The sequence below is a fragment of the Scomber japonicus genome, chromosome 22 (assembly GCF_027409825.1).
Source record: "Scomber japonicus isolate fScoJap1 chromosome 22, fScoJap1.pri, whole genome shotgun sequence".
NCBI classification, from domain to species: Eukaryota; Metazoa; Chordata; class Actinopteri; order Scombriformes; family Scombridae; genus Scomber; species Scomber japonicus.
The window spans coordinates 28983894-29006886 of NC_070599.1; the positions used below are offsets into that span (position 1 = coordinate 28983894).

At 47.4% G+C, this 22993-nt stretch overlaps 3 protein-coding genes and 1 long non-coding RNA gene across 5 annotated transcripts in view; 2 read left to right on the forward strand and 2 right to left on the reverse strand.

The window, feature by feature from the left end:
• LOC128384071 (uncharacterized) overlaps window positions 1-3123 on the forward strand; it is a 3656-nt gene extending 533 nt beyond the window's left edge. Inside the window, exons 3-7 of the mRNA XM_053343650.1 lie at window positions 463-1083; window positions 1162-1561; window positions 1691-1795; window positions 1986-2042; window positions 2147-3123. Coding sequence (XP_053199625.1) covers window positions 673-1083; window positions 1162-1561; window positions 1691-1795; window positions 1986-2042; window positions 2147-3057 — 1884 coding nt within the window. The 5' untranslated portion in view covers window positions 463-672 and the 3' untranslated portion in view covers window positions 3058-3123. The remainder of the gene's footprint in view (window positions 1-462; window positions 1084-1161; window positions 1562-1690; window positions 1796-1985; window positions 2043-2146) is intronic.
• A 371-nt stretch (window positions 3124-3494) lies between these two features.
• On the reverse strand, window positions 3495-7681 carry LOC128383694 (uncharacterized PE-PGRS family protein PE_PGRS10-like). Its single transcript, XM_053343278.1, has 3 exons — window positions 7673-7681; window positions 4473-4998; window positions 3495-4433 (listed from the first exon to the last, which is right to left on the reverse strand). The coding sequence occupies exons 1-3, from the start codon at window positions 7679-7681 to the stop codon at window positions 3667-3669; spliced, it is 1302 nt and encodes a 433-aa protein (XP_053199253.1). The 3' UTR covers window positions 3495-3666.
• On the forward strand, window positions 7680-21662 carry LOC128384123 (sodium/potassium-transporting ATPase subunit beta-2-like). 2 transcript variants are annotated; one of them, XM_053343703.1, is made up of 9 exons: window positions 7680-7785; window positions 12982-13110; window positions 14316-14420; window positions 14892-14971; window positions 16424-16549; window positions 17706-17765; window positions 20206-20232; window positions 21290-21385; window positions 21498-21662. In XM_053343703.1, exons 1-9 carry the CDS (start codon window positions 7680-7682, stop codon window positions 21660-21662), a joined length of 894 nt encoding a protein of 297 aa, XP_053199678.1. The 2 variants fall into 2 exon arrangements, with proteins under 2 accessions (XP_053199678.1, XP_053199679.1); XM_053343704.1 differs by lacking the exon at window positions 20206-20232.
• On the reverse strand, window positions 19704-20151 carry LOC128384219 (uncharacterized). The gene is made up of 3 exons (XR_008324094.1): window positions 20090-20151; window positions 19819-19860; window positions 19704-19747 (listed from the first exon to the last, which is right to left on the reverse strand). It is a non-coding gene; the product is annotated as an uncharacterized LOC128384219 (long non-coding RNA).
• Window positions 21663-22993: the final 1331 nt, after the last annotated feature.

Sequence of the window (22993 nt, forward strand, 5' to 3'; positions counted from 1 at the left end):
TCTGACTAGCTTCATAATATAGAGGTACCTGTCTGTCTGCCTGCCTGTCTGTCTGACTACCTTCATAATATAGAGCTACCTGTCTGTCTGCCTGCCTGTCTGTCTGACTAGCTTCATAATATAGAGGTACCTGTCTGTCTGCCTGCCTGTCTGTCTGACTACCTTCATAATATAGAGGTACCTGTCTGTCTGCCTGCCTGTCTGTCTGACTAGCTTCATAATATAGAGGTACCTGTCTGTCTGCCTGCCTGTCTGTCTGACTACCTTCATGATATAACCCTGTCTCTCTCTCCCCACCTGTCTCTCTCTCTCCCCCCACCTGTCTCTCTCTCTCTCCCCCCACCTGTCTCTCTCTCTCTCTCTCTCTCTCCCCCCACCTGTCTCTCTCTCTCTCTCTCCCCCCCCCCACCTGTCTCTCTCTCTCTCTCTCTCTCTCTCTGTCCCCACCTGTCTGTCTCTCAGGTCATCAGACAGGGCAGTGGTGAGATCATTCCGTGCCGGCAGCCTTCGGAGGACGTGGATGCGAGGAACTACCTCCCGTGCCCGCTTTGCCTCGGCTTCTTTCTGCGCGCCGATCTTTGGAAACATCAGGCGTCCTGCCGCAGGAAGTTAACCTCTGACCTCTCCAGAGACACCGCCTCTTACCTCACCCCAGAGACCACCTCTGACCCTATGAAGGACTCGACCTCTGACCCCATTAAAGAGGCGGACTCAGACCGGGTCTCGGCCTCTGACCCTGTTAAGGACACGACCTTTGACCCCACAGATGAGGCCTGTGATACGGCGGGTGAAAGGAACGCTGAGTGTTTGGAGGACACGCCTCCGGACTCTTCGGGAGACTTGTCCACAACCGACCAGACCGTGACCAAACGACCCCTGACCTCTGACCCCGGGGCTGAGCAGAACGTGACCTCAGACCTCAGCGCACAGCAGAGTGAGACCTCGGACCCCGGGGCAGAGCAGCCCAGGAAGCGCTACAGGGTCCAAGCTGCGGCATCCCGCCTCTTGCCCATCTCTAGTGGGGCGTCGGAGAGCTGCAGCGAAGTCCTGCACCGCATGAACCAGGACCTCGTCTCACATCAGGTCTGTGTACCTGTTTGTCTACCCGTCTCTCAACCCGTCCGTCTGCCCGTTTAACCCTGTCTTTCTCACCCTGTTCAGGTCAAATCTGATTGGTTGATCTGTAAATACGGCAACAAGCTGATGGGGAACCAGGATGGCAGCCAGAGGAAGTATGGCTACGTTAGCCAGAAGCTGCGGGAGCTTGGCAGGTTCCTGCTGGCTGCTAAGTCCCTGGACTCGGGTATCGAGACTCTCCAGGACCTCCTGGCACCGGGTCGCCTCAGTCTGGCGTTGGCTGCTGCCAGGAAGGCATCCGGTTACCGTTGGAGCCGTCCCCCACTGGCAGTAAAGACCACACTGAAAACAGTATGTGAGATTGCCATCGGTGAGAGTCTGCAGGACGGTGACTGGGAGGCTGCGGCCAAGACCACTGACTTCTACCACCTGCTGGGGAGGGACTGGGACAACCTGGGACTGCTGACTCCTGACCCTGACACAGGTAGGGTCCCCTGTGGGCCTGGGACTGTGGCTGTGCTCTCTGATGAGGTTCAACAGAGCACATCAGGTTTCAGTCTACGTGTAGTTCAGGTCACATGATGTTATTGATCAAACTGGTCTGTGTTCCCAGCGGCGCCGGTTGGAGAAGCAAAGCTGAAGAAACGATCCGTCCAATCAAGAAGTGAGAAGGAGGTTAAGACGTCTGGTCAGGAGCACACTGACCTGAGACCAAAGAGTAAGTCCTGATGCTGACCTCTGACCCCAAGTCCCAACACTGACCTCTGATCATAAACCTGACCTTTGAACCCTGCTTGTTAACGTGACCCTTGAACATAAACTGAACCCTGACTCAGATGGACTGACTTTAACTGTCCACTGAGTGGCGTTGTCTGACCTTCTTCCTGTTTCTGTCTGCCCATCTGTAGTTCCGTCAAAGACCAGTATCAGACCGGTGGAGTCCAGACTGCAGCCTCCCCTCACAGGTGGGTTCTCCCAGATCACTCATCTGTTCAGGTCTGTCTGACCTTTACCTGGTCTATAGAAACCAGGTCAGCTTTGTTTCAATGCCTTTTTGTTGGTCTTCTAGTCCCTGTGGCGCCCAGGAAGGTCCACCGGCGCCCCTGGTCTTCTGCAGAGAAAGAGGCAGTGTGGAGACAGCTAGGAGTCCATGTGCTGGTCCAGTCAGTACCAGGGAAGGAGGTCTGTCAGCGATGTCTGGACTTGGAGCCAGTCCTCAGAGGACGACACTGGAAAGATATCAAGAACCAGGTCCACAACCAGATCCAGAGCCAAAAGAAGCAGCAGTTCCATGCTCAGATGGACCTTCAGGAGAACCAGGATCAACAAGACCAGATCCAAAACCAGAAGAAGCAGCAGCAACAGCTATATGAGGCCCAGATGAATCAGCAGACCAAAGACCACACCCAGAACCAGAAGAAACAGCAGTACCATATTCCAATGGACCACCAGGACCAGGACCACACCCAGAGCCAGAAGAAACAGCAGTACCCTGATCAGATGGATCACCAAGACCAGAACCACATTCAGAACCACAAGAAACATCAGTATCCATCCCAGATGGACCAACAAGACCACATTCAAATCCACAAGAAGCAGCTGTGCCATGCTAGAGTGGACCACCAGGACCACATCCAGGTACACAAGAAGCAGTTGTACCAAATGGACCAGCAGAACCAAGGACTGCAGACTACCCTGGATCGGGACACATCTTTACTGACAGGGACCTCTTATGGGTCTGATGGGCCACATCGAGCCCCTGGACAGTCACTGATGGACCGGGATCACATCAGTCCATACGCACTTCCCCATAGGGCCCCAGGGCCCCACATGGACCAGCTGCTGTCTAGGACTGTGTGGACAGACGAGTCCTTGGTCCAGAACTACCCAACCAGCAGGCAGCTGACCAGGAGCCTCCTCCAGGATACGGCCCCAGGAGGACCCCCACCCAACCCGCACTCTGGGCACATCCACTTCTGAATGACGGGTCCAGTTCTCACAGGTGGGTCTGGACCTGAGCACCGGACATGTGGTCCAGACCCTGTCCAACTAAGAGGCAAAGACAAACGTCCATTTTACATCAAAGGTTTTCACTTTAGTATTTCACCAGACCACCGTCCAGTGTTATCCTTGTTGTCATGGTGACGCTGTTGTTCTCCCTCCTCTGTGTCAGGTCTGGGTCCTGGTCTGGGTCCTGGTCTGGGTCCTGGTCTGGGTCCTGGTCTGGGTCCTGGTCTGTCCTCAAACTGAAGGCATAAAGCCGTCATGTGTTTTTACTTTATTACTGATCAGAGTCTCCGCTGGTCCCCCAGCTTCGGGACAGCCGGGCTCGGGCTGGACCCTCGTTGGACCCTCGTTGGTTCTGTTAGGGTTAGGGTTAACCGGCAGAGAGGCCGACAGGAAACGGATATGGGGGGGGGGCATTGGTCCCTGACCGGATTCAAACCAGGGACGCTGTGAGGGGGCTCCACCTCATTGGTCTACTTCAGACCGGTAGCAGACCTCTTCAGGACCGGTTCAGATCAGGTCTAGTTTGATCCGATGTCGGTTCAACGTAAAGAACACTAAAATATGAGTTCCCGACTAAAATCACTCCGTCGGCACTTCAACGTAAACCTTTGAAGAGGTCCAGGTCCAGGTCCAGGGTCCAGGGTCCAGGGTCTGGACTATAAACGAGCCTGGTACTGACCCGAACCCACGTTTGGGTTTATCATAAAAGTTAAAGAATGGGGGACCAGCAACAGACCGGATCACATTACTGACAGCGAGCAGGAACAACCTGACCCCCCCAGAACCCAGAACCCTGGAGCTCCTCTGGGTACACCCTGACCCCCCCAGAACCCAGAACCCTGGAGCTCCTCTGGGTACACCCTGACCCCCCCAGAACCCAGAACCCTGGAGCTCCTCTGGGTACACCCTGACCCCCCCAGAACCCAGAACCCTGGAGCTCCTCTGGGTACACCCTAACCCTAACCCTAACCCTAACCCTGGAGCTCCTCTGGGTACACCCAGACCCCCCCAGAACACAGAACCCTGGAGCTCCTCTGGGTACACCCTGACCCCCCCAGAACCCTGAACCCAGAACCCTGGAGCTCCTCTGGGTACACCCTGACCCCCCCAGAACCCTGAACCCTGGAGCTCCTCTGGGTACACCCTGACCCAGAACCCAGAACCCTGGAGCTCCTCTGGGTACACCCTGACCCTCCCAGAACCCTGAACCCTGGAGCTCCTCTGGGTACACCCTGACCCAGAACCCAGAACCCTGGAGCTCCTCTGGGTACACCCTGACCCAGAACACAGAACCCTGGAGCTCCTCTGGGTACACCCTGACCCCCCCAGAACCCAGAACCCTGGAGCTCCTCTGGGTACACCCTAACCCTAACCCTAACCCTAACCCTGGAGCTCCTCTGGGTACACCCAGACCCCCCCAGAACACAGAACCCTGGAGCTCCTCTGGGTACACCCTGACCCCCCCAGAACCCTGAACCCAGAACCCTGGAGCTCCTCTGGGTACACCCTGACCCCCCCAGAACCCTGAACCCTGGAGCTCCTCTGGGTACACCCTGACCCAGAACCCAGAACCCTGGAGCTCCTCTGGGTACACCCTGACCCTCCCAGAACCCTGAACCCTGGAGCTCCTCTGGGTACACCCTGACCCAGAACCCAGAACCCTGGAGCTCCTCTGGGTACACCCTGACCCAGAACACAGAACCCTGGAGCTCCTCTGGGTACACCCTGACCCTCCCAGAACCCTGAACTCTGGAGCTCCTCTGGGTACACCCTGACCCCCTCAGAACCCTGAACCCTGGATCCTGGATCCTTTGGGTACACCCAGACCCTCCCAGAACCCAGAACCCTGAACCCTGAACCCCGAACCCTGAACCCTGAACCCCGAACCCTGGATCCTGAACCCTGGGTCCTCTAGGTGAGCTGGAAGCAAACCTGCCGTGGAGCCGCTTTGAGTGATCTTTGTTTTGAACTGTTTGTTGAATCATTTCAAACTTGAACGTTTTATTTTCTGTTCTTTACAATAAACGCTTCGTGCAGACCCGGGTCACATGGTGGTCTAAGTGGATCCGGTCCGACCGGCCCTGGAGGTTTTAATATGGATGAAATGTTAAAGAGAAAATACAGTACTACAGTAAAGTACTAGTACCTCTAACTGTACTACAGTAAAGTACTAGTACCTCTAACTGTACTACAGTAAAGTACTAGTACCTCAGACTACTACAGTAAAGTACTAGTACCTCTAACTGTACTACAGTAAAGTACAAGTACCTCTAACTGTACTACAGTAAAGTACTAGTACCTCTAACAGTACTACAGTAAAGTACTAGTACCTCTAACTGTACTACAGTAAATTACAAGTACCTCTAACTGTACTACAGTAAAGTACTAGTACCTCTAACTGTACTACAGTAAATTACTAGTACCTCAGACTACTACAGTAAAGTACTAGTACCTCTAACAGTACTACAGTAAAGTACTAGTACCTCAGACTACTACAGTAAAGTACTAGTACCTCTAACTGTACTACAATAAAGTACTAGTACCTCTAACTGTACTACAGTAAAGTACTAGTACCTCTAACAGTACTACAGTAAAGTACTAGTACCTCTAACTGTACTACAGTAAATTACAAGTACCTCTAACTGTACTACAGTAAATTACAAGTACCTCTAACTGTACTACAGTAAAGTACTAGTACCTCTAACAGTACTACAGTAAAGTACTAGTACCTCTAACTGTACTACAGTAAATTACTAGTACCTCTAACTGTACTACAGTAAAGTACTAGTACCTCTAACAGTACTACAGTAAAGTACTAGTACCTCTAACTGTACTACAGTAAATTACAAGTACCTCTAACTGTACTACAGTAAAGTACTAGTACCTCTAACTGTACTACAGTAAATTACTAGTACCTCAGACTACTACAGTAAAGTACTAGTACCTCTAACAGTACTACAGTAAAGTACTAGTACCTCAGACTACTACAGTAAAGTACTAGTACCTCTAACTGTACTACAATAAAGTACTAGTACCTCTAACTGTACTACAGTAAAGTACTAGTACCTCTAACTGTACTACAGTAAAGTACAAGTACCTCTAACTGTACTACAGTAAAGTACTAGTACCTCTAACTGTACTACAGTAAATTACTAGTACCTCAGACTACTACAGTAAAGTACTAGTACCTCTAACAGTACTACAGTAAAGTACTAGTACCTCAGACTACTACAGTAAAGTACTAGTACCTCTAACTGTACTACAATAAAGTACTAGTACCTCTAACTGTACTACAGTAGAGTACTAGTACCTCTAACTGTACTACAGTAAAGTACTAGTACCTCAGACTACTACAGTAAAGTACTAGTACCTCTAACAGTACTACAGTAAAGTACTAGTACCTCAGACTACTACAGTAAAGTACTAGTACCTCTAACTGTACTACAGTAAAGTACTAGTACCTCTAACAGTACTACAGTAAAGTACTAGTACCTCTAACTACTGTATGTTATAATATAATATAAAGATATATAATATAGTATAATATAGTATAAAGATATATAATATAGTATAATATATAATATAATATAATATAATATAATATAAAGATATATAATATAATATAATATAAAGATATATAATATAATATAATATAATATAAAGATATATAATATAATATAATATAAAGATATATAATATAATATAAAGATATATATATATAGTTCTGGTATTTATTACTTTATGTTTGAGCCTGAGACTTTTATTGCTGATAAACGTTTTATATTGTTTTTAAATCTTAAACTGCTTTAATAAAAGACCCAGGCCGCAGTAAAGTACAGTTTAAAGTATAAATACTACAGTTTAAAGTATAAATACTACAGTTTAAAGTATAAATACTACAGACAGGACAGTTTAAAGTACAATTACTACAGTTTAAAGTATAAATACTACAGATTAAAGTATAAATACTACAGGCAGGACAGTTTAAAGTATAAATACTACAGTTTAAAGTATAAATACTACAGAAAGGACAGTTTAAAGTACAAGTACTACAGTTTAAAGTATAAATACTACAGACAGGGCAGTTTAAAGTATAAATACTACAGTTTAAAGTATAAATACTACAGATTAAAGTATAAATACTACAGATTAAAGTATAAATACTACAGACAGGGCAGTTTAAAGTATAAATACTACAGACAGGACAGTTTAAAGTATAAATACTACAGTTTAAAGTACAAATACTACAGTTTAAAGTACAAGTACTACAGAAAGTACCATGTGTACTCAGTTACTTTGTAGCGCTGCCTGCAGGGGGCGGGGCCTGTGCTGATGAAATTGCTCTGTGATTGGCGGTGTGAGAGGAGCAGGTGTGACGTCAGAGCTGAGGTTTACCGCAGTAACGCCGTCCCGTCTCTCTCTCAGTCTGTCTCTCTCTCAGCCTGTCTCTCTCTCTCAGCCTGTCTCTCTGCCTCTCCGTCTCTCTGATCATCCTCATCGATCAGCGGATCGGTACTCTGCCTCTCAGTCCCAGTTGAGGGTTTTAGCGGGAAGCTCGGCCTCCAGCCTCCATCCTCATCATCACCTTCATCATGTCCGCCACCAAAGAGGAGAACCGCAAAGGCTCGAGCGGGTGGCGGGAATCCTTTTGGAACCCGCAAACTCACGAGCTATTGGGCCGGACCGCCTCGAGCTGGGGTGAGTGCGTGCGTGCGTGAGACCCCCGCACATTGTTAACGTCCCCCCCCCCCCTTCCCAACCCCCCCATCACCCATCCAGCAGTGTCCCTATCCTCCGCCCCCCCCACCCCCCACCTAGTACAACATACAGTACATTTATGTTTTATTTCACTGCTGCAAACATTTAAACATTTTACATTAACTCTGTCTTTATATAGTCTGATTATATAGTATCTGTCTTTATATAGTATCTGTCTTTATATAGTATCTGTCTTTATATAGTATCTGTCTTTATATAGTCTGATTATATAGTATCTGTCTTTATATAGTCTGATTATATAGTATCTGTCTTTATATAGTCTGATTATATAGTATCTGTCTTTATGTAGTCTGATTATATAGTATCTGTCTTTATATAGTCTGATTATATAGTATCTGTCTTTATATAGTCTGATTATATAGTATATGTCTTTATATAGTCTGATTATATAGTATCTGTCTTTATATAGTCTGATTATATAGTATCTGTCTTTATGTAGTCTGATTATATATTATCTGTCTTTATGTAGTCTGATTATATAGTATCTGTCTTTATATAGTCTGATTATATAGTATCTGTCTTTATATAGTCTGATTATATAGTATCTGTCTTTATATAGTCTGATTATATAGTATCTGTCTTTATATAGTATCTGTCTTTATATAGTATCTGTCTTTATATAGTATCTGTCTTTATATAGTATCTGTCTTTATATAGTCTGATTATATAGTATCTGTCTTTATGTAGTCTGATTATATAGTATCTGTCTTTATATAGTATCTGTCTTTATATAGTCTGATTATATAGTATCTGTCTTTATATAGTCTGATTATATAGTATCTGTCTTTATATAGTCTGATTATATAGTATCTGTCTTTATGTAGTCTGATTATATAGTATCTGTCTTTATATAGTCTGATTATATAGTATCTGTCTTTATATAGTCTGATTATATAGTATCTGTCTTTATGTAGTCTGATTATATATTATCTGTCTTTATGTAGTCTGATTATATAGTATCTGTCTTTATATAGTCTGATTATATAGTATCTGTCTTTATATAGTCTGATTATATAGTATCTGTCTTTATATAGTCTGATTATATAGTATCTGTCTTTATATAGTCTGATTATATAGTATCTGTCTTTATGTAGTCTGATTATATAGTATCTGTCTTTATATAGTCTGATTATATAGTATCTGTCTTTATATAGTCTGATTATATAGTATCTGTCTTTATATAGTCTGATTATATATTATCTGTCTTTATATAGTCTGATTATATAGTATCTGTCTTTATATAGTATCTGTCTTTATGTAGTCTGATTATATAGTATCTGTCTTTATGTAGTCTGATTATATAGTATCTGTCTTTATGTAGTCTGATTATATAGTATCTGTCTTTATATAGTCTGATTATATAGTATCTGTCTTTATATAGTCTGTCTTTATATAGTCTGATTATATAGTATCTGTCTTTATGTAGTCTGATTATATAGTATCTGTCTTTATATAGTCTGATTATATAGTATCTGTCTTTATATAGTCTGATTATATAGTATCTGTCTTTATATAGTCTGATTATATAGTATCTGTCTTTATATAGTCTGATTATATAGTATCTGTCTTTATGTAGTCTGATTATATAGTATCTGTCTTTATATAGTCTGATTATATAGTATCTGTCTTTATATAGTCTGATTATATAGTATCTGTCTTTATATAGTCTGATTATATAGTATCTGTCTTTATATAGTCTGATTATATAGTATCTGTCTTTATGTAGTCTGATTATATAAACTGGTGGGCACACCACCTGCAGAGATAAAGTCTGGGGTCGGGTGTGATGTTGATCGGCATTGGGTGGAGGCGCTGGCCCGGACATGCAGATCCTCATTATAGGAACTGAATCAGCTCTAGGGATGTGGAGTGTCACTTCACTGATGGGGAAGGAGGCAGAGCTGGTGTGGGAGGTGGAGCGGTACCAACTAGATATATTTGGGCTGACCTCTACACACAGCACCGGCTCTGGAACCAAACTTCTGGAGAGGAGCTGGACTCTGTTCTGGACTCTGTTCTGGACTCTGTTCTGGAACCGGGCGGTGTGGAGTTACTCAGAGTCTCCGGCTGAGCGCAGCAGGAGTTCTCCTGCAGAACGAGAGGGTCGCCTCCTTGTGACTTGGTGTTTATGGGAGGAAGACTCTGACTGGTGCCTGTGTGTCTGCAGTGAACAGCAGCTCAGAGTACCCGGCCTTCTTGGACTCTCTGGGCCCTGGAGGGGCCGCGGCCCGCTGGGTGACTTCAACGCCCACATGTGCAACAATGGAGAAACCTGGAGGGGGGCGATTGGGAAGAACGGCCCCATCTGAACCTGAGTGGTGTATTGTTACTGGACTTGTGTTCTAGCCATGGATCATAACAAACACCATGATCCAGCATCAGGAGGGTCAGAAGTGAACCTGCTACCAGAACACCTTAGGACAAAGGTCCATGATCCACTTTGCAGTGAAAGGGTATAGGAGGATGTGCTCCAGCTGTCAGGGGTCACACTCCTGAGCCTCCCAGGAAAAGCTTATACCAGGCTGCTGATTTTTGAACCTCTGATTCAGGAGGGGTCATGGGAGTTCACACATCCAGTCTACATGTACTTTGTGGACTTGGAGAAGGCTTAGGACCGTGTCCCTCGGGGAACCTTGTGGGAGTTTGGGGTACCAGGGTCTGTTCTGCGAGCCATTGGGTCCCTAAACAACCGCTGTGAGAGCTGTGTTCACATTCTCTGCAGTAAGTCAGACCTGGTCTCAGTGGGTGTTGGGCTCCATCAGGGCTGTCCCTGGTCTCTGATCCTGTTTGTGATCTTCATGGACAGAGTCTCAAGGTGCAGCCGGGGGGAGGAGAGTTCAGTTTGGGGACCCCAGAATCACATCTCTACTTTTTGTGGTTGATGTTGTTCTGCTGGACTCTACAGGTGAAGTCCTCCAACAGGCTCTGGGATGGTTTGCAGCTGAATGTGAAGCAGTCCCGATGAGAGTCAGCACCTCCACATCTGAGGCCATGATGCTCTGCTGGAAAAGGTGGACTGCCCCCCTCAGGGTTGGGGGGGGGGGGGGTGCTGCCCCAAGCGGAGGAGTTTAAGTATCTGGGGGTCTTCCTCACAGTGAGGGTCAGATGGAGCGTGAGGTTGACAGGTGGATGGGAGCAGCATCAGGTGGATGGGTGCAGCATCAGGTGGATGGGTGCAGCATTAGGTGGATGGGTGCAGCATCAGGTGGATGGGTGCAGCATCAGGTGGATGGGTGCAGCATCAGGTGGATGGGTGCAGCATCAGCAGTGATGACCGTCCTGAGCCTGAAGGTGAATCTCTCAGTGCAGCAGTCAGTCTACATCCCAACCCTCACCTCTGCTCACCAGCTTTGGGTAGTGACCCAAACTATGAGATGCTGGATCCAAGCAGAGAGAGTCTGGGCTCAGCCTTAGAGATCGGGTCAGGAGTTCAGACATCCGGGGGAGGCTAGGAGTAGAGCTGCTGCTCCTTCACATGGAAAGGAGCCAGCTGATACTGATGATCTGTCACCTGCAGACAGACTCTGTGATATCACACATACACACTGTGTTTCAGCTCCAGGTTATATAACACTGATGATGTCATGTCTCCCATCATGCACCAGGGCAGGGGATATTTGGCCTTGATGATGAAAACTGAAGGACACACGCACACACACACACACGCGCACACACACGCACACGCACACGCACATAGAGTGAGTCTGTTGGTTCACTGTGTGTGTGTGTGTGTGTGTGTGTTAATCTGGATTATGTGCAGAGATGAAGATGATTGCAGTGTAATCTCTCTCACACAGAAACATGATGGTGATTTTGTACCTCAGTGACATCAGTCTGTCACAAAGGCTGTTAGTTTAGCCTAGCTTAGCACAAAGACTAGAAGCATAGGGAAACTGTTAGCCTAGCTTAGCACAAAGACTAGAAGCATAGGGAAACTGTTAGCCTAGCTTAGCACAAAGACTAGAAGCATAGGGAAACTGTTAGCCTCGCTTAGCACAAAGACTGGAAACAGACAGTGCCCTACATGCCAGGAATCTATCACCAGGCAACAGCGACTCCACCTGAAAAAACTGTGTTCAGAGCAGAATAAGGTGATCAGAAATGATCAGAAATGATCAGAAATGATCTGAAATGATCTGAAATGATAGGGGGGGTTAGGGTTAGGGTGTAGGGGTGAGGGTAAGGGTGTAGGGGTGAGGGTTAGGGTGTAGGGGTGAGGGTAAGGGTGTAGGGGTGAGGGTTAGGGTGTAGGGGTGAGGGTTAGGGTGTAGGGGTGAGGGTTAGGGTGTAGGGGTGAGGGTTAGGGTGTAGGGGTAAGGGTAAGGGTGTAGGGGTGAGGGTTAGGGTGTAGGGGTGAGGGTTAGGGTGTAGGGGTGAGGGTTAGGGTGTAGGGGTAAGGGTGTAGGGGTGAGGGTTAGGGTGTAGGGGTAAGGGTAAGGGTGTAGGGGTGAGGGTTAGGGTGTAGGGGTGAGGGTTATGTTGTAGGGGTGGGGGGGGTTAGGGGGGTGAGGGGGGGTTAGGGGGGTGAGGGGGGTGTGAGGGGGGTTACAGTAACTCTATAATCTGTTAATGACATTAAATAGAACTCGAACGTCAGAGTTTCATATTAATGATGAAGATGAGCAGAGAGATTAGCCCCTCCCCCCTCCATTCATACTCAATGTAGGTCATTTGGGGGGGGGGGGGCTTAACAAAGAAGATTATATTCAGAGTGGGGGGGGGGAGGGGAGGAAGAGCTACACCGTATTAACCACCTCCATCTCTGCCCCCCCCCTCTGCCCCCTCCCTCTCTACCCACCCTCTCTCTCTACCCCCCCCTCTACCCCCCCCTCTCTCTACCCCCCCTCTGTCTCTACCCTCTCTCTCTACCCCCCCTCTCTCTCTACCCACCCTCTCTCTCTACCTCCCTCTGTCTCTACCTCCCTCTCTCTCTACCCTCTCTCTCTACCTCCCTCTCTCTCTACCTCCCTCTGTCTCTACCTCCCTCTCTCTCTACCCCCCCCCCCCTCTCTACCTCCCTCTCTCTCTACCCCCCCTCCCCCTCTCTACCCCCCCCCTGTCTCTACCTCCCTCTCTCTCTACCCCCCCCCCCTCTCTCTCTACCCCCCCCCCCAGGTCTGATCCTGCTCTTCTACTTCGTCTTCTACCTGTTCCTGGCAGGAATGTTTGTTCTCACCATGTACATGTTGCTGCTGACGCTGGACGACTACAAGCCCACCTGGCAGGACCGGCTGGTCACTCCAGGTGAGACCTTAACTACACCCTAACTCCACCCTAACTCCACCTTAACTCCACCCTAACTCCACCTTAACTACACCTTAACTACACCCTAACCCACCTGGCAGGACCGGCTGGTCACTCCAGGTGAGACCTTAACTACACCCTAACTCCACCCTAACTCCACCTTAACTCCACCCTAACTCCACCTTAACTACACCTTAACTACACCCTAACCCACCTGGCAGGACCGGCTGGTCACTCCAGGTGAGAGAAACCAACGCACCCTAACTCCACCCTAACTCCACCTTAACTCCACCTTAACTCCACCTTAACTCCCCCAACGCACCTTAACTCCACCTTAACTCCAGCTTAACTCCACCCTAACTCCACCTTAACTCCCCCAACGCACCCTAACTCCACCTTAACTCCACCTTAACTCCCCCAACGCACATTAACTCCACCTTAACTCCACCTTAACTCCACCAACGCACATTAACTCCACCTTAACTCCCCCAACGCACATTAACTCCACCTTAACTCCACCCTAACTCCCCCAACGCACATTAACTCCACCTTAACTCCACCTTAACTCCCCCAACGCACATTAACTCCACCTTAACTCCACCCTAACTCCACCTTAACTCCACCAATGCACATTAACTGTATGTTTCAGGGCCTGTGATTGGTTAACGAGCTGTCTTTATGTTTCAGGGCCTGTGATTGGTTAACGAGCTGTCTGTATGTTTCAGGGCCTGTGATTGGTTAACGAGCTCGTTATGTTTCAGGGCCTGTGATTGGTTAACGAGCTCGTTATGTTTCAGGGCCTGTGATTGGTTAACGAGCTGTCTTTATGTTTCAGGGCCTGTGATTGGTTAACGAGCTGTCTGTATGTTTCAGGGCCTGTGATTGGTTAACGAGCTGTCTGTATGTTTCAGGGCCTGTGATTGGTTAACGAGCTGTCTGTATGTTTCAGGGCCTGTGATTGGTTAACGAGCTCGTTATGTTTCAGGGCCTGTGATTGGTTAACGAGCTGTCTGTATGTTTCAGGGCCTGTGATTGGTTAACGAGCTGTCTGTATGTTTCAGGGCCTGTGATTGGTTAACGAGCTCGTTATGTTTCAGGGCCTGTGATTGGTTAACGAGCTCGTTATGTTTCAGGGCCTGTGATTGGTTAATGAGCTCGTTATGTTTCAGGGCCTGTGATTGGTTAACGAGCTCGTTATGTTTCAGGGATGATGATTCGTCCTAAAGGAGATCAGCTGGAGATCCGGTTCTCGGTGTCAGAGACAGAAAGTTGGGACGGCCTCGTGCAGAACCTGAACACGTTCCTGTCCCGTAAGAACGTTTTAAATTAATGAATTAATTCATATTTAATATGATGAATACCCGAACCCTTAGAACCCGAACCCTTAGAACCCGAACCCTTAGAACCCGAACCCTTAGAACCCTAACCCTATTACAGGGTTAGAACCCTAACCCTTAGAACCCTAACCCTTAGAACCCTAACCGTTAGAACCCTAACTCTATTAGGTCTGTCTGTTTCTCTGCCTGTCTGTCTGTTTCTCTGCCTGTCTGTCTGTCTGCCTGTCTCACTCTCTGTCTGTCTGCCTGTCTGTCTCACTCTCTGCCTGTCTGTCTGTCTGCCTGTCTGTCTCACTCTCTGCCTGTCTGTCTGTCTGTCTGCCTGTCTGTCTGTCTGCCTGTCTGTCTCACTCTCTGTCTGTCTGCCTGTCTGTCTCTCTGCCTGTCTGTCTGTTTCTCTGCCTGTCTGTCTCACTCTCTGCCTGTCTGTCTCTCTGTCTGTAGCGTACAATGACAGCTATCAGGTTCAGACCAACGATAACTGTCCTCCAGATCAATTCTTCATTCAAGAGGACAGTGGAGAGGTACACCTGTCTCACTCTCTGCCTGCCTGTCTCACTCTCTGCCTGCCTGTCTCACTCTCTACCAGTGTCATTCTCTGCCTGCCTGTCTCACTCTATAACTGCCTGTCTTACTCTCTACCAGTCTGCCTCACTCTCTGCCTGTCTGTCTCACTCTGCCAGTCTGTCTCACTCTCTACCAGTCTACCTGTCTGTCTCACTCTCTACCTGTCTGTCTCACTCTATACCTGTCTGTCTCACTCTCTACCAGTCTGCCTCACTCTATAACTGCCTGTCTTACTCTCTACCAGTCTGCCTCACTCTCTGCCTGTCTCACTCTCTACCAGTCTGTCTCACTCTCTCCCTGCCTGTCTCACTTTCTGCCTGTCTGTCTCACTCTATACCTGCCTGCCCCACTCTATACCTGTCTGTCTCACTCTCTCCCTGCCTGTCTCACTCTCTGCCTTTCTGTCTCACTCTCTACCTGTCTCACTCTCTGCCTTTTTGCCTCAGTCTCTCCCTGTCTGTCTCACTCTCTACCAGTCTGCCTCACTCTGCCTGTCTCACTCTCTACCAGTCTGTCTCACTCTACTAGTCTGCCTCACTCTGCCTGTCTCACTCTCTACCAGTCTGCCTCACTCTGCCTGTCTCACTCTCTACCTGACTGTCTCACTCTCTACATGCCTGTCTCACTCTCTACCTGTCTGTCTCACTCTCTACCTGTCTGTCTCACTCTCTACCTGTCTCACTCTCTGCCTGTCTCACTCTCTGTCTGTCTCACTCTCTGTCTGTCTCACTCCCTGCCTGCCTGTCTCACTCTCTGCCTGCCTGTCTCACTCTCTACCTGCCTGTCTCACTCTCTGCCTGTCTCACTCTCTGTCTGTCTCACTCCCTGCCTGCCTGTCTCACTCTCTGCCTGCCTGTCTCACTCTCTACCTGCCTGTCTCACTCTCTGCCTGTCTCACTCTCTGCCTGTCTCACTCCCTGCCTGCCTGTCTCACTCCCTGCCTGCCTGTCTCACTCTCTACCTGCCTGTCTCACTCTCTACCTGCCTGTCTCACTCTCTGCCTGCCTGTCTCATTCTCTACCTACCTGTCTCATTCTCTACCTGTCTCACTCTCTGTCTGTCTCACTCCCTGCCTGCCTGTCTCACTCTCTGCCTGCCTGTCTCACTCTCTACCTGCCTGTCTCACTCTCTGCCTGTCTCACTCTCTATCTGTCTCACTCTCTGCCTGCCTGTCTCACTCTCTGCCTGCCTGTCTCACTCTCTACCTGCCTGTCTCACTCTCTACCTGCCTGTCTCACTCTCTGCCTGCCTGTCTCATTCTCTACCTACCTGTCTCACTCTCTGCCTGTCTCACTCTGCCTGTCTCACTCCCTGCCTGCCTGTCTCACTCTCTACCTGCCTGTCTCACTCTCTACCTGTCTCACTCTCTACCTGCCTGTCTCACTCTCTACCTGTCTGTCTCTCTGCAGGTGAGGAACAACCCGAAGCGTTCCTGTCAGTTTAATCGGACCATGCTGGAGGATTGTTCCGGGATCTCAGATCGTTTCTATGGTTACAGCAGCGGTCAGCCCTGCGTGCTCATCAAGCTCAACCGGGTACTGCAGTACTACTACTATAGTACTACTACTATAGTACTACTATAATACTACTACTACTATAGTACTACTATAGTACTACTACTACTACTACTGCAGTACTACTACTACTACTACTACTACTACAGTACTACTACTACAGTACTACTACTACTACTACTACAGTACTACTACTATAGTACTACTATAGTACTACTACTACTACAGTACTACTACTACAGTACTACTACTACAGTACTACTACTACTACTACTACTACTACTACAGTACTACTACTACTATAGTACTACTACAGTACTACTACTACTACTACAGTACTACTACAGTACTACTACTACTATAGTACTACTACAGTACTACTACTACTAGTACAGTACTACTACAGTACTACTACTACTACTACAGTACTACTACTACTACTACTACTACAGTACTACTACAGTACTACTACTACTATACTACTACTACTACTACTACTACAGTACTACTACAGTACTACTACTACTACTACTACTACTACTACTACAGTACTACTACAGTACTACTACTACTACAGTACTACTACTACTACTACTACTACAGTACTACTACAGTACTACTACTACTACAGTACTACTACTACTACTACTACTACAGTACTACTACTACTACTACTACTACAGTACTACTACAGTACTACTACTACTACTACTACAGTACTACTACAGTACTATTACTACTACAGTACTACTACTACTACTACTACTACAGTACTACTACAGTACTACTACTATAGTACTACTACTACTACTACTACTACTACAGTACTACTACTACTACTACTACTACTACTACAGTACTACTACAGTACTACTACTACTACTACTACTACTACTATAGTACTACTACTACTACTACAGTCTGTGTTGACATGTCACTTCCTGTCCGTCTCCAGTACTACTACTACAGTAATGCAGTATAAGTACTACAGTAATGCAGTATAAGTACTACAGTATAAATACTACAGTAATGCAGTATAAGTACTACAGTAATGCAGTATAAGTACTACAGTAATGCAGTATAAGTACTACAGTATAAGTACTACAGTAATGCAGTATAAGTACTACAGTAATGCAGTATAAGAACTACTAACGTGTCACTTCCTGTCCGTCTCCAGGTGATCGGCATGTTGCCGGGGAAAGACGCTCAGTCTCCGTTCGTCAGCTGTGGAGCGAAGGTGTGTCACCTGTCTGTCTCTCTACCTGTCTGTCTGCTACCTGTCTGTCTGCTACCTGTCTGTCTGTCTGCTACCTGTCTGTCTGTCTGCTACCTGTCTGTCTGTCACCTGTCTGTCTGTCTGCTACCTGTCTGTCTACTACCTGTCTGTCTGTCTGCTACCTGTCTGTCACCTGTCTGTCTGTCTGCTACCTGTCTGTCTGTCTGCTACCTGTCTGTCTGTCACCTGTCTGTCTGTCTGCTACCTGTCTGTCTGCTCACCTGTCTGCCTCTCTACCCATCTGTCTGTCTGTCTGTCTACCTGTCTGTCTGTCTGCTACCTGTCTGTCTGTCACCTGTCTGTCTGTCTGTCATCTGTCTGTCTGCTACCTGTCTGTCTGTCTGCTACCTGTCTGTCTGTCACCTGTCTGTCTGTCTGCTACCTGTCTGTCTGTCTGCTACCTGTGTTTTTGTCTGTCACCTGTCTGTCTGTCTCCTGTCTGTCTGTCTGCTACCTGTCTGTCTGTTTGTCTGCTACCTGTCTGTCTGTCTGTCACCTGTCTGTCTGTCTGTCTCTCTACCTGTCTGTCTGTCTGTCACCTGTCTGTCTGCTACCTGTCTGTTTGTCTGCTACCTGTCTGTCTGCTACCTGTCTGTCTGTCACCTGTCTGTCTGTCACCTGTCTGTCTCTCTACCTGTCTGTCTGTCTGTCACCTGTCTGTCTGCTACCTGTCTGTCTGCTACCTGTCTGTCTGTCACCTGTCTGTATGTCACCTGTCTGTCTGTCTGTCATCTGTCTGTCTGCTACCTGTCTGTCTGTCTGCTACCTGTCTGTCTGTCACCTGTCTGTCTGTCTGTCATCTGTCTGTCTGCTACCTGTCTGTCTGTCTGCTACCTGTCTGTCTGTCACCTGTCTGTCTGTCTGCTACCTGTCTGTCTACTACCTGTCTGTCTGTCTGCTACCTGTCTGTCACCTGTCTGTCTGTCTGCTACCTGTCTGTCTGTCTGCTACCTGTCTGTCTGTCACCTGTCTGTCTGTCTGCTACCTGTCTGTCTGCTCACCTGTCTGCCTCTCTACCCATCTGTCTGTCTGTCTGTCTACCTGTCTGTCTGTCTGCTACCTGTCTGTCTGTCACCTGTCTGTCTGTCTGTCATCTGTCTGTCTGCTACCTGTCTGTCTGTCTGCTACCTGTGTTTTTGTCTGTCACCTGTCTGTCTGTCTCCTGTCTGTCTGTCTGCTACCTGTCTGTCTGTTTGTCTGCTACCTGTCTGTCTGTCTGTCACCTGTCTGTCTGTCTGTCTCTCTACCTGTCTGTCTGTCTGTCACCTGTCTGTCTGCTACCTGTCTGTTTGTCTGCTACCTGTCTGTCTGCTACCTGTCTGTCTGTCACCTGTCTGTCTGTCACCTGTCTGTCTCTCTACCTGTCTGTCTGTCTGTCACCTGTCTGTCTGCTACCTGTCTGTCTGCTACCTGTCTGTCTGTCACCTGTCTGTATGTCACCTGTCTGTCTGTCTGTCATCTGTCTGTCTGCTACCTGTCTGTCTGTCTGCTACCTGTCTGTCTGTCACCTGTCTGTCTGTCTGTCATCTGTCTGTCTGCTACCTGTCTGTCTGTCTGCTACCTGTCTGTCTGTCACCTGTCTGTCTGTCTGTCACCTGTCTGTCTGTCACCTGTCTGTCTGTCACCTGTCTGTCTGTCTGTCTACTACCTGTCTGTCTGTCACCTGTCTGTCTGTCTGCTACCTGTCTGTCTGTCTGCTACCTGTGTGTCTGTCTGTCACCTGTCTGTCTGTCTCCTGTCTGTCTGTCTGCTACCTGTCTGTCTGTTTGTCTGCTACCTGTCTGTCTGTCACCTGTCTGTCTGTCTGTCTCTCTACCTGTCTGTCTGTCTGTCACCTGTCTGTCTGCTACCTGTCTGTCTGTCTGCTACCTGTCTGTCTGCTACCTGTCTGTCTGCTCACCTGTCTGTCTGTCTGTCACCTGTCTGTCTCTCTACCTGTCTGTCTGTCTGTCACCTGTCTGTCTGCTACCTGTCTGTCTGCTACCTGTCTGTCTGTCACCTGTCTGTCTGTCACCTGTCTGTCTGTCTGCTACCTGTCTGTCTGTCTGCTACCTGTCTGTCTGTCTGTCACCTGTCTGTCTGTCTCCTGTCTGTCTACTACCTGTCTGTCTGTCTCCTGTCTGTCTGTCTGCTACCTGTCTGTCTGTTTGTCTGCTACCTGTCTGCCTGTCTGTCACCTGTCTGTCTGTCTGCTACCTGTCTGTCTGTCACCTGTCTGTCTGTCTGTCTCTCTACCTGTCTGTCTGTCTCTCTACCTGTCTGTCACCTGTCTGTCTGTCTGCTACCTGTCTGTCTGTCACCTGTCTGTCTGTCTGCTACCTGTCTGTCTGTCACCTGTCTGTCTGTCTGTCTGCTGCCTGTCTGTCTGTCTTCATGACCTGTCTCCATCTCTCGTCCTCAGAGGTACAGAGTGGGGAACGATGAATGGGTAAGATCAGTAGAACTTAAGAACCCTTAACACAGAGAACAACAGGTAGAGTAGCAAAGAGCAGATGTTCTCCACATCTGCTCCACATTTTCTCTACGTTCTCTACGTTCTTCACATGTTCTCCACCCTCTTCACACATTCTGCAAATGTTCTGGACATGTTCTACTCATGGTCTCCACATGTTCTCTATGTTCTGCACATGTTATGGACATGTTCTCTAGGTTCTTTACACATTCCCCATATGATATCCCTGTGTTCTGCAAATGTTCTCTACGTTGTCCACATGTTCTCCACATGTTCTCTACATGTTCTGCACATGTTCTCCAAATGACGTTCCCTACGTTTTTCACACGTTCTTGACATGTTTTCCACATGTTCTCCATGTTCGTAACACATTCTCCAAATGTTCTCCATGTTCGTAACACATTCTCCAAATGTTCTCCACGTCTTCAACCTGTTCTCCAAATGTTCTCCACGTTTTCAACCTGTTCTCCAAATGTTCTCCACGTTTTCAACCTGTTCTCCAAATGTTCTCCACGTTTTCAACCTGTTCTCCAAATGTTCTCCACGTTTTCAACCTGTTCTCCAAATGTTCTCCATGTTTTCAACCTGTTCTCCAAATGTTCTCCATGTTCGTAACACATTCTCCAAATGTTCTCCACGTCTTCAACCTGTTCTCCAAATGTTCTCCATGTTTTCAACCTGTTCTCCAAATGTTCTCCATGTTCGTAGCACATTCTCCAAATGTTCTCCATGTTCGTAGCACATTCTCCAAATGTTCTGCACATGTTGTCCACATGTTCTTGACATGTTCTTCATGTGTTCTCCTGATGTTTGGAGCTGCTGTAAAATGATCAGATAGTTATGACATCATTGAAATGATCTGTGTGTGTGTGTGTGTGTGTGTGTGTGTGTGTATGTATCTGTGTGTGTGTGTGTGTGTGTGTGTGTGTATGTATCTGTATGTGTGTGTGTGTGTGTGTGTGTGTGTATGTATCTGTGTGTGTGTGTGTGTGTGTGTGTGTGTGTGTGTGTGTGTGTGTGTGTGTGTGTGTAGAATGAGGACTCAGATAAAATCGGGACCCTTCTCTACTTTCCTCCGAATGGATCCTTCAACCTGATGTATTATCCGTACTACGGGAAGAAAGCTCAGGTAAGACTCAAAGACCCTTCCTGTGTGTGGTAACACTTCCTGTGTGTGGTAACACTTCCTGTGTGTGGTAACACTTCCTGTGTGTGGTAACACTTCCTGTGTGTGTCCTCAGGTGAACTACACACAGCCGCTGGTCGCCGTGAAGTTCCTGAACGTGTCGCTGAACACGGACGTGAACGTCGAGTGTAAGATCAACTCCAACACGCTGAGCGAAGGCGGCGAGAGAGACAAGTTCGCTGGGAGGGTCTCCTTCAAGCTGAGGGTCAACTCCCAATAGACACATACACACAGAGATACACACATATATATACACACTGGCTGGGAAGGTCTCCTTCAAGCTGAGGGTCAACTCCCAATAGACACATACACACAGAGATACACACACAGACACACACACACACACACACACACACACACACACACACGTTAAGCTGCGTTAACGTGGATGTTTAAAACTTCCTGTCCTGAAACATGTTTTTATGTTTTTATGTTTTTATGTACATTTTTTTCTTCATTGTGACGTTTTTTTAGTTTGTGTTAATTTATAAACCTGTGATGCGTTCACTGACAGTCAGTTATTTTACAACCTGTGATGCGTTCACTGACAGTCAGTTATTTTACAACCTGTGATGCGTTCACTGACAGTCAGTTATTTTACAACCTGTGATGCGTTCACTGACAGTCAGTTATTTTACAACCTGTGATGCGTTCACTGACTTGTTTTCCTTGTATTTTCTGTGATGTCATCCTCTCGCAGCTTTAACCCTCTAACCGACCAATCAGCATGCACATATGCTGTGATGTCACTGCCAATGAGGATGGAGGATTTTATCAGTAACCAATCAGCACGTATCAGAGTATTGATCCCTAGCTGAGGGGTTAAAGGTCAATCTCGTCAATCAGCTGGTTCATGTGTTTGTGTATTTATTTATTATTTATTTCCTTTTTTTGTTTTTTACATGAAATATTAATATTTAATAAACGTGTTTCCGATTGGCCGATCGTGTACGGCTGCTTCTGATTGGCTGCGTCATCTTCCACTGGTCCACGTTGCCATGGCAACAGCTGGATCACAGCCAATTAGACCGAGCGTTGTTAGTTAATTAGAAGAGTAATTAGTGAACAGGTTACCATGACAACCAACCACTCCCCACCCGCACTGCTCTCCACCAATCGTCTTCCTTAAAGCCGGACTCCTCACAGCCAATCAGGCGGTCCTGCTGTATTATGTTGTATGCTTGTCTGTGATTGGTTGATTTCTCCTGCCTGAAAATGTCCTTGTGTTTAAAAACGAATAAAAAAATCTGAAAAGAAAAATATCTCGTCTTTGTGTCGTTGGTCACATCAATAACACCGATCAGTGTCAGGTGTCAGGTTGGTGGGAGGAGCCTGTCAGTGTGGTGGGAGGAGCCTGTCAGTGTGGTGGGAGGAGCCTGGTAAGTTGGTGGGAGGAGCCTGTCAGTGTGGTGGGAGGAGCCTGACAGTCAGGTTGGTGGGAGGAGCCTGTCAGTGTGGTGGGAGGAGCCTGGTAAGTTGGTGGGAGGGGCCTGGCAGGTTGGTGGGAGGAGCCTGACAGGTTGGTGGGAGGGGCCGCCAGTCATGTTGGTG

Excerpts from the sequence above, each read along its gene's own strand:
- LOC128384123 (XM_053343703.1), top strand. The coding sequence starts at position 7,680 with ATGTCCGCCACCAAAGAGGAGAACCGCAAAGGCTCGAGCGGGTGGCGG. Across the intron at positions 7,786-12,981 it reads CCGGACCGCCTCGAGCTGGG|GTCTGATCCTGCTCTTCTAC; the intron begins GTGAGTGCGTGC and ends CCCCCCCCCCAG. Across the intron at positions 21,386-21,497 it reads ACTACGGGAAGAAAGCTCAG|GTGAACTACACACAGCCGCT; the intron begins GTAAGACTCAAA and ends GTGTGTCCTCAG.
- LOC128383694 (XM_053343278.1), bottom strand. Across the intron at positions 4,434-4,472 it reads GTACCCAGAGGAGCTCCAGG|CTCCAGGGTTCTGGGTTCTG; the intron begins GTTAGGGTTAGG and ends TACCCAGAGGAG.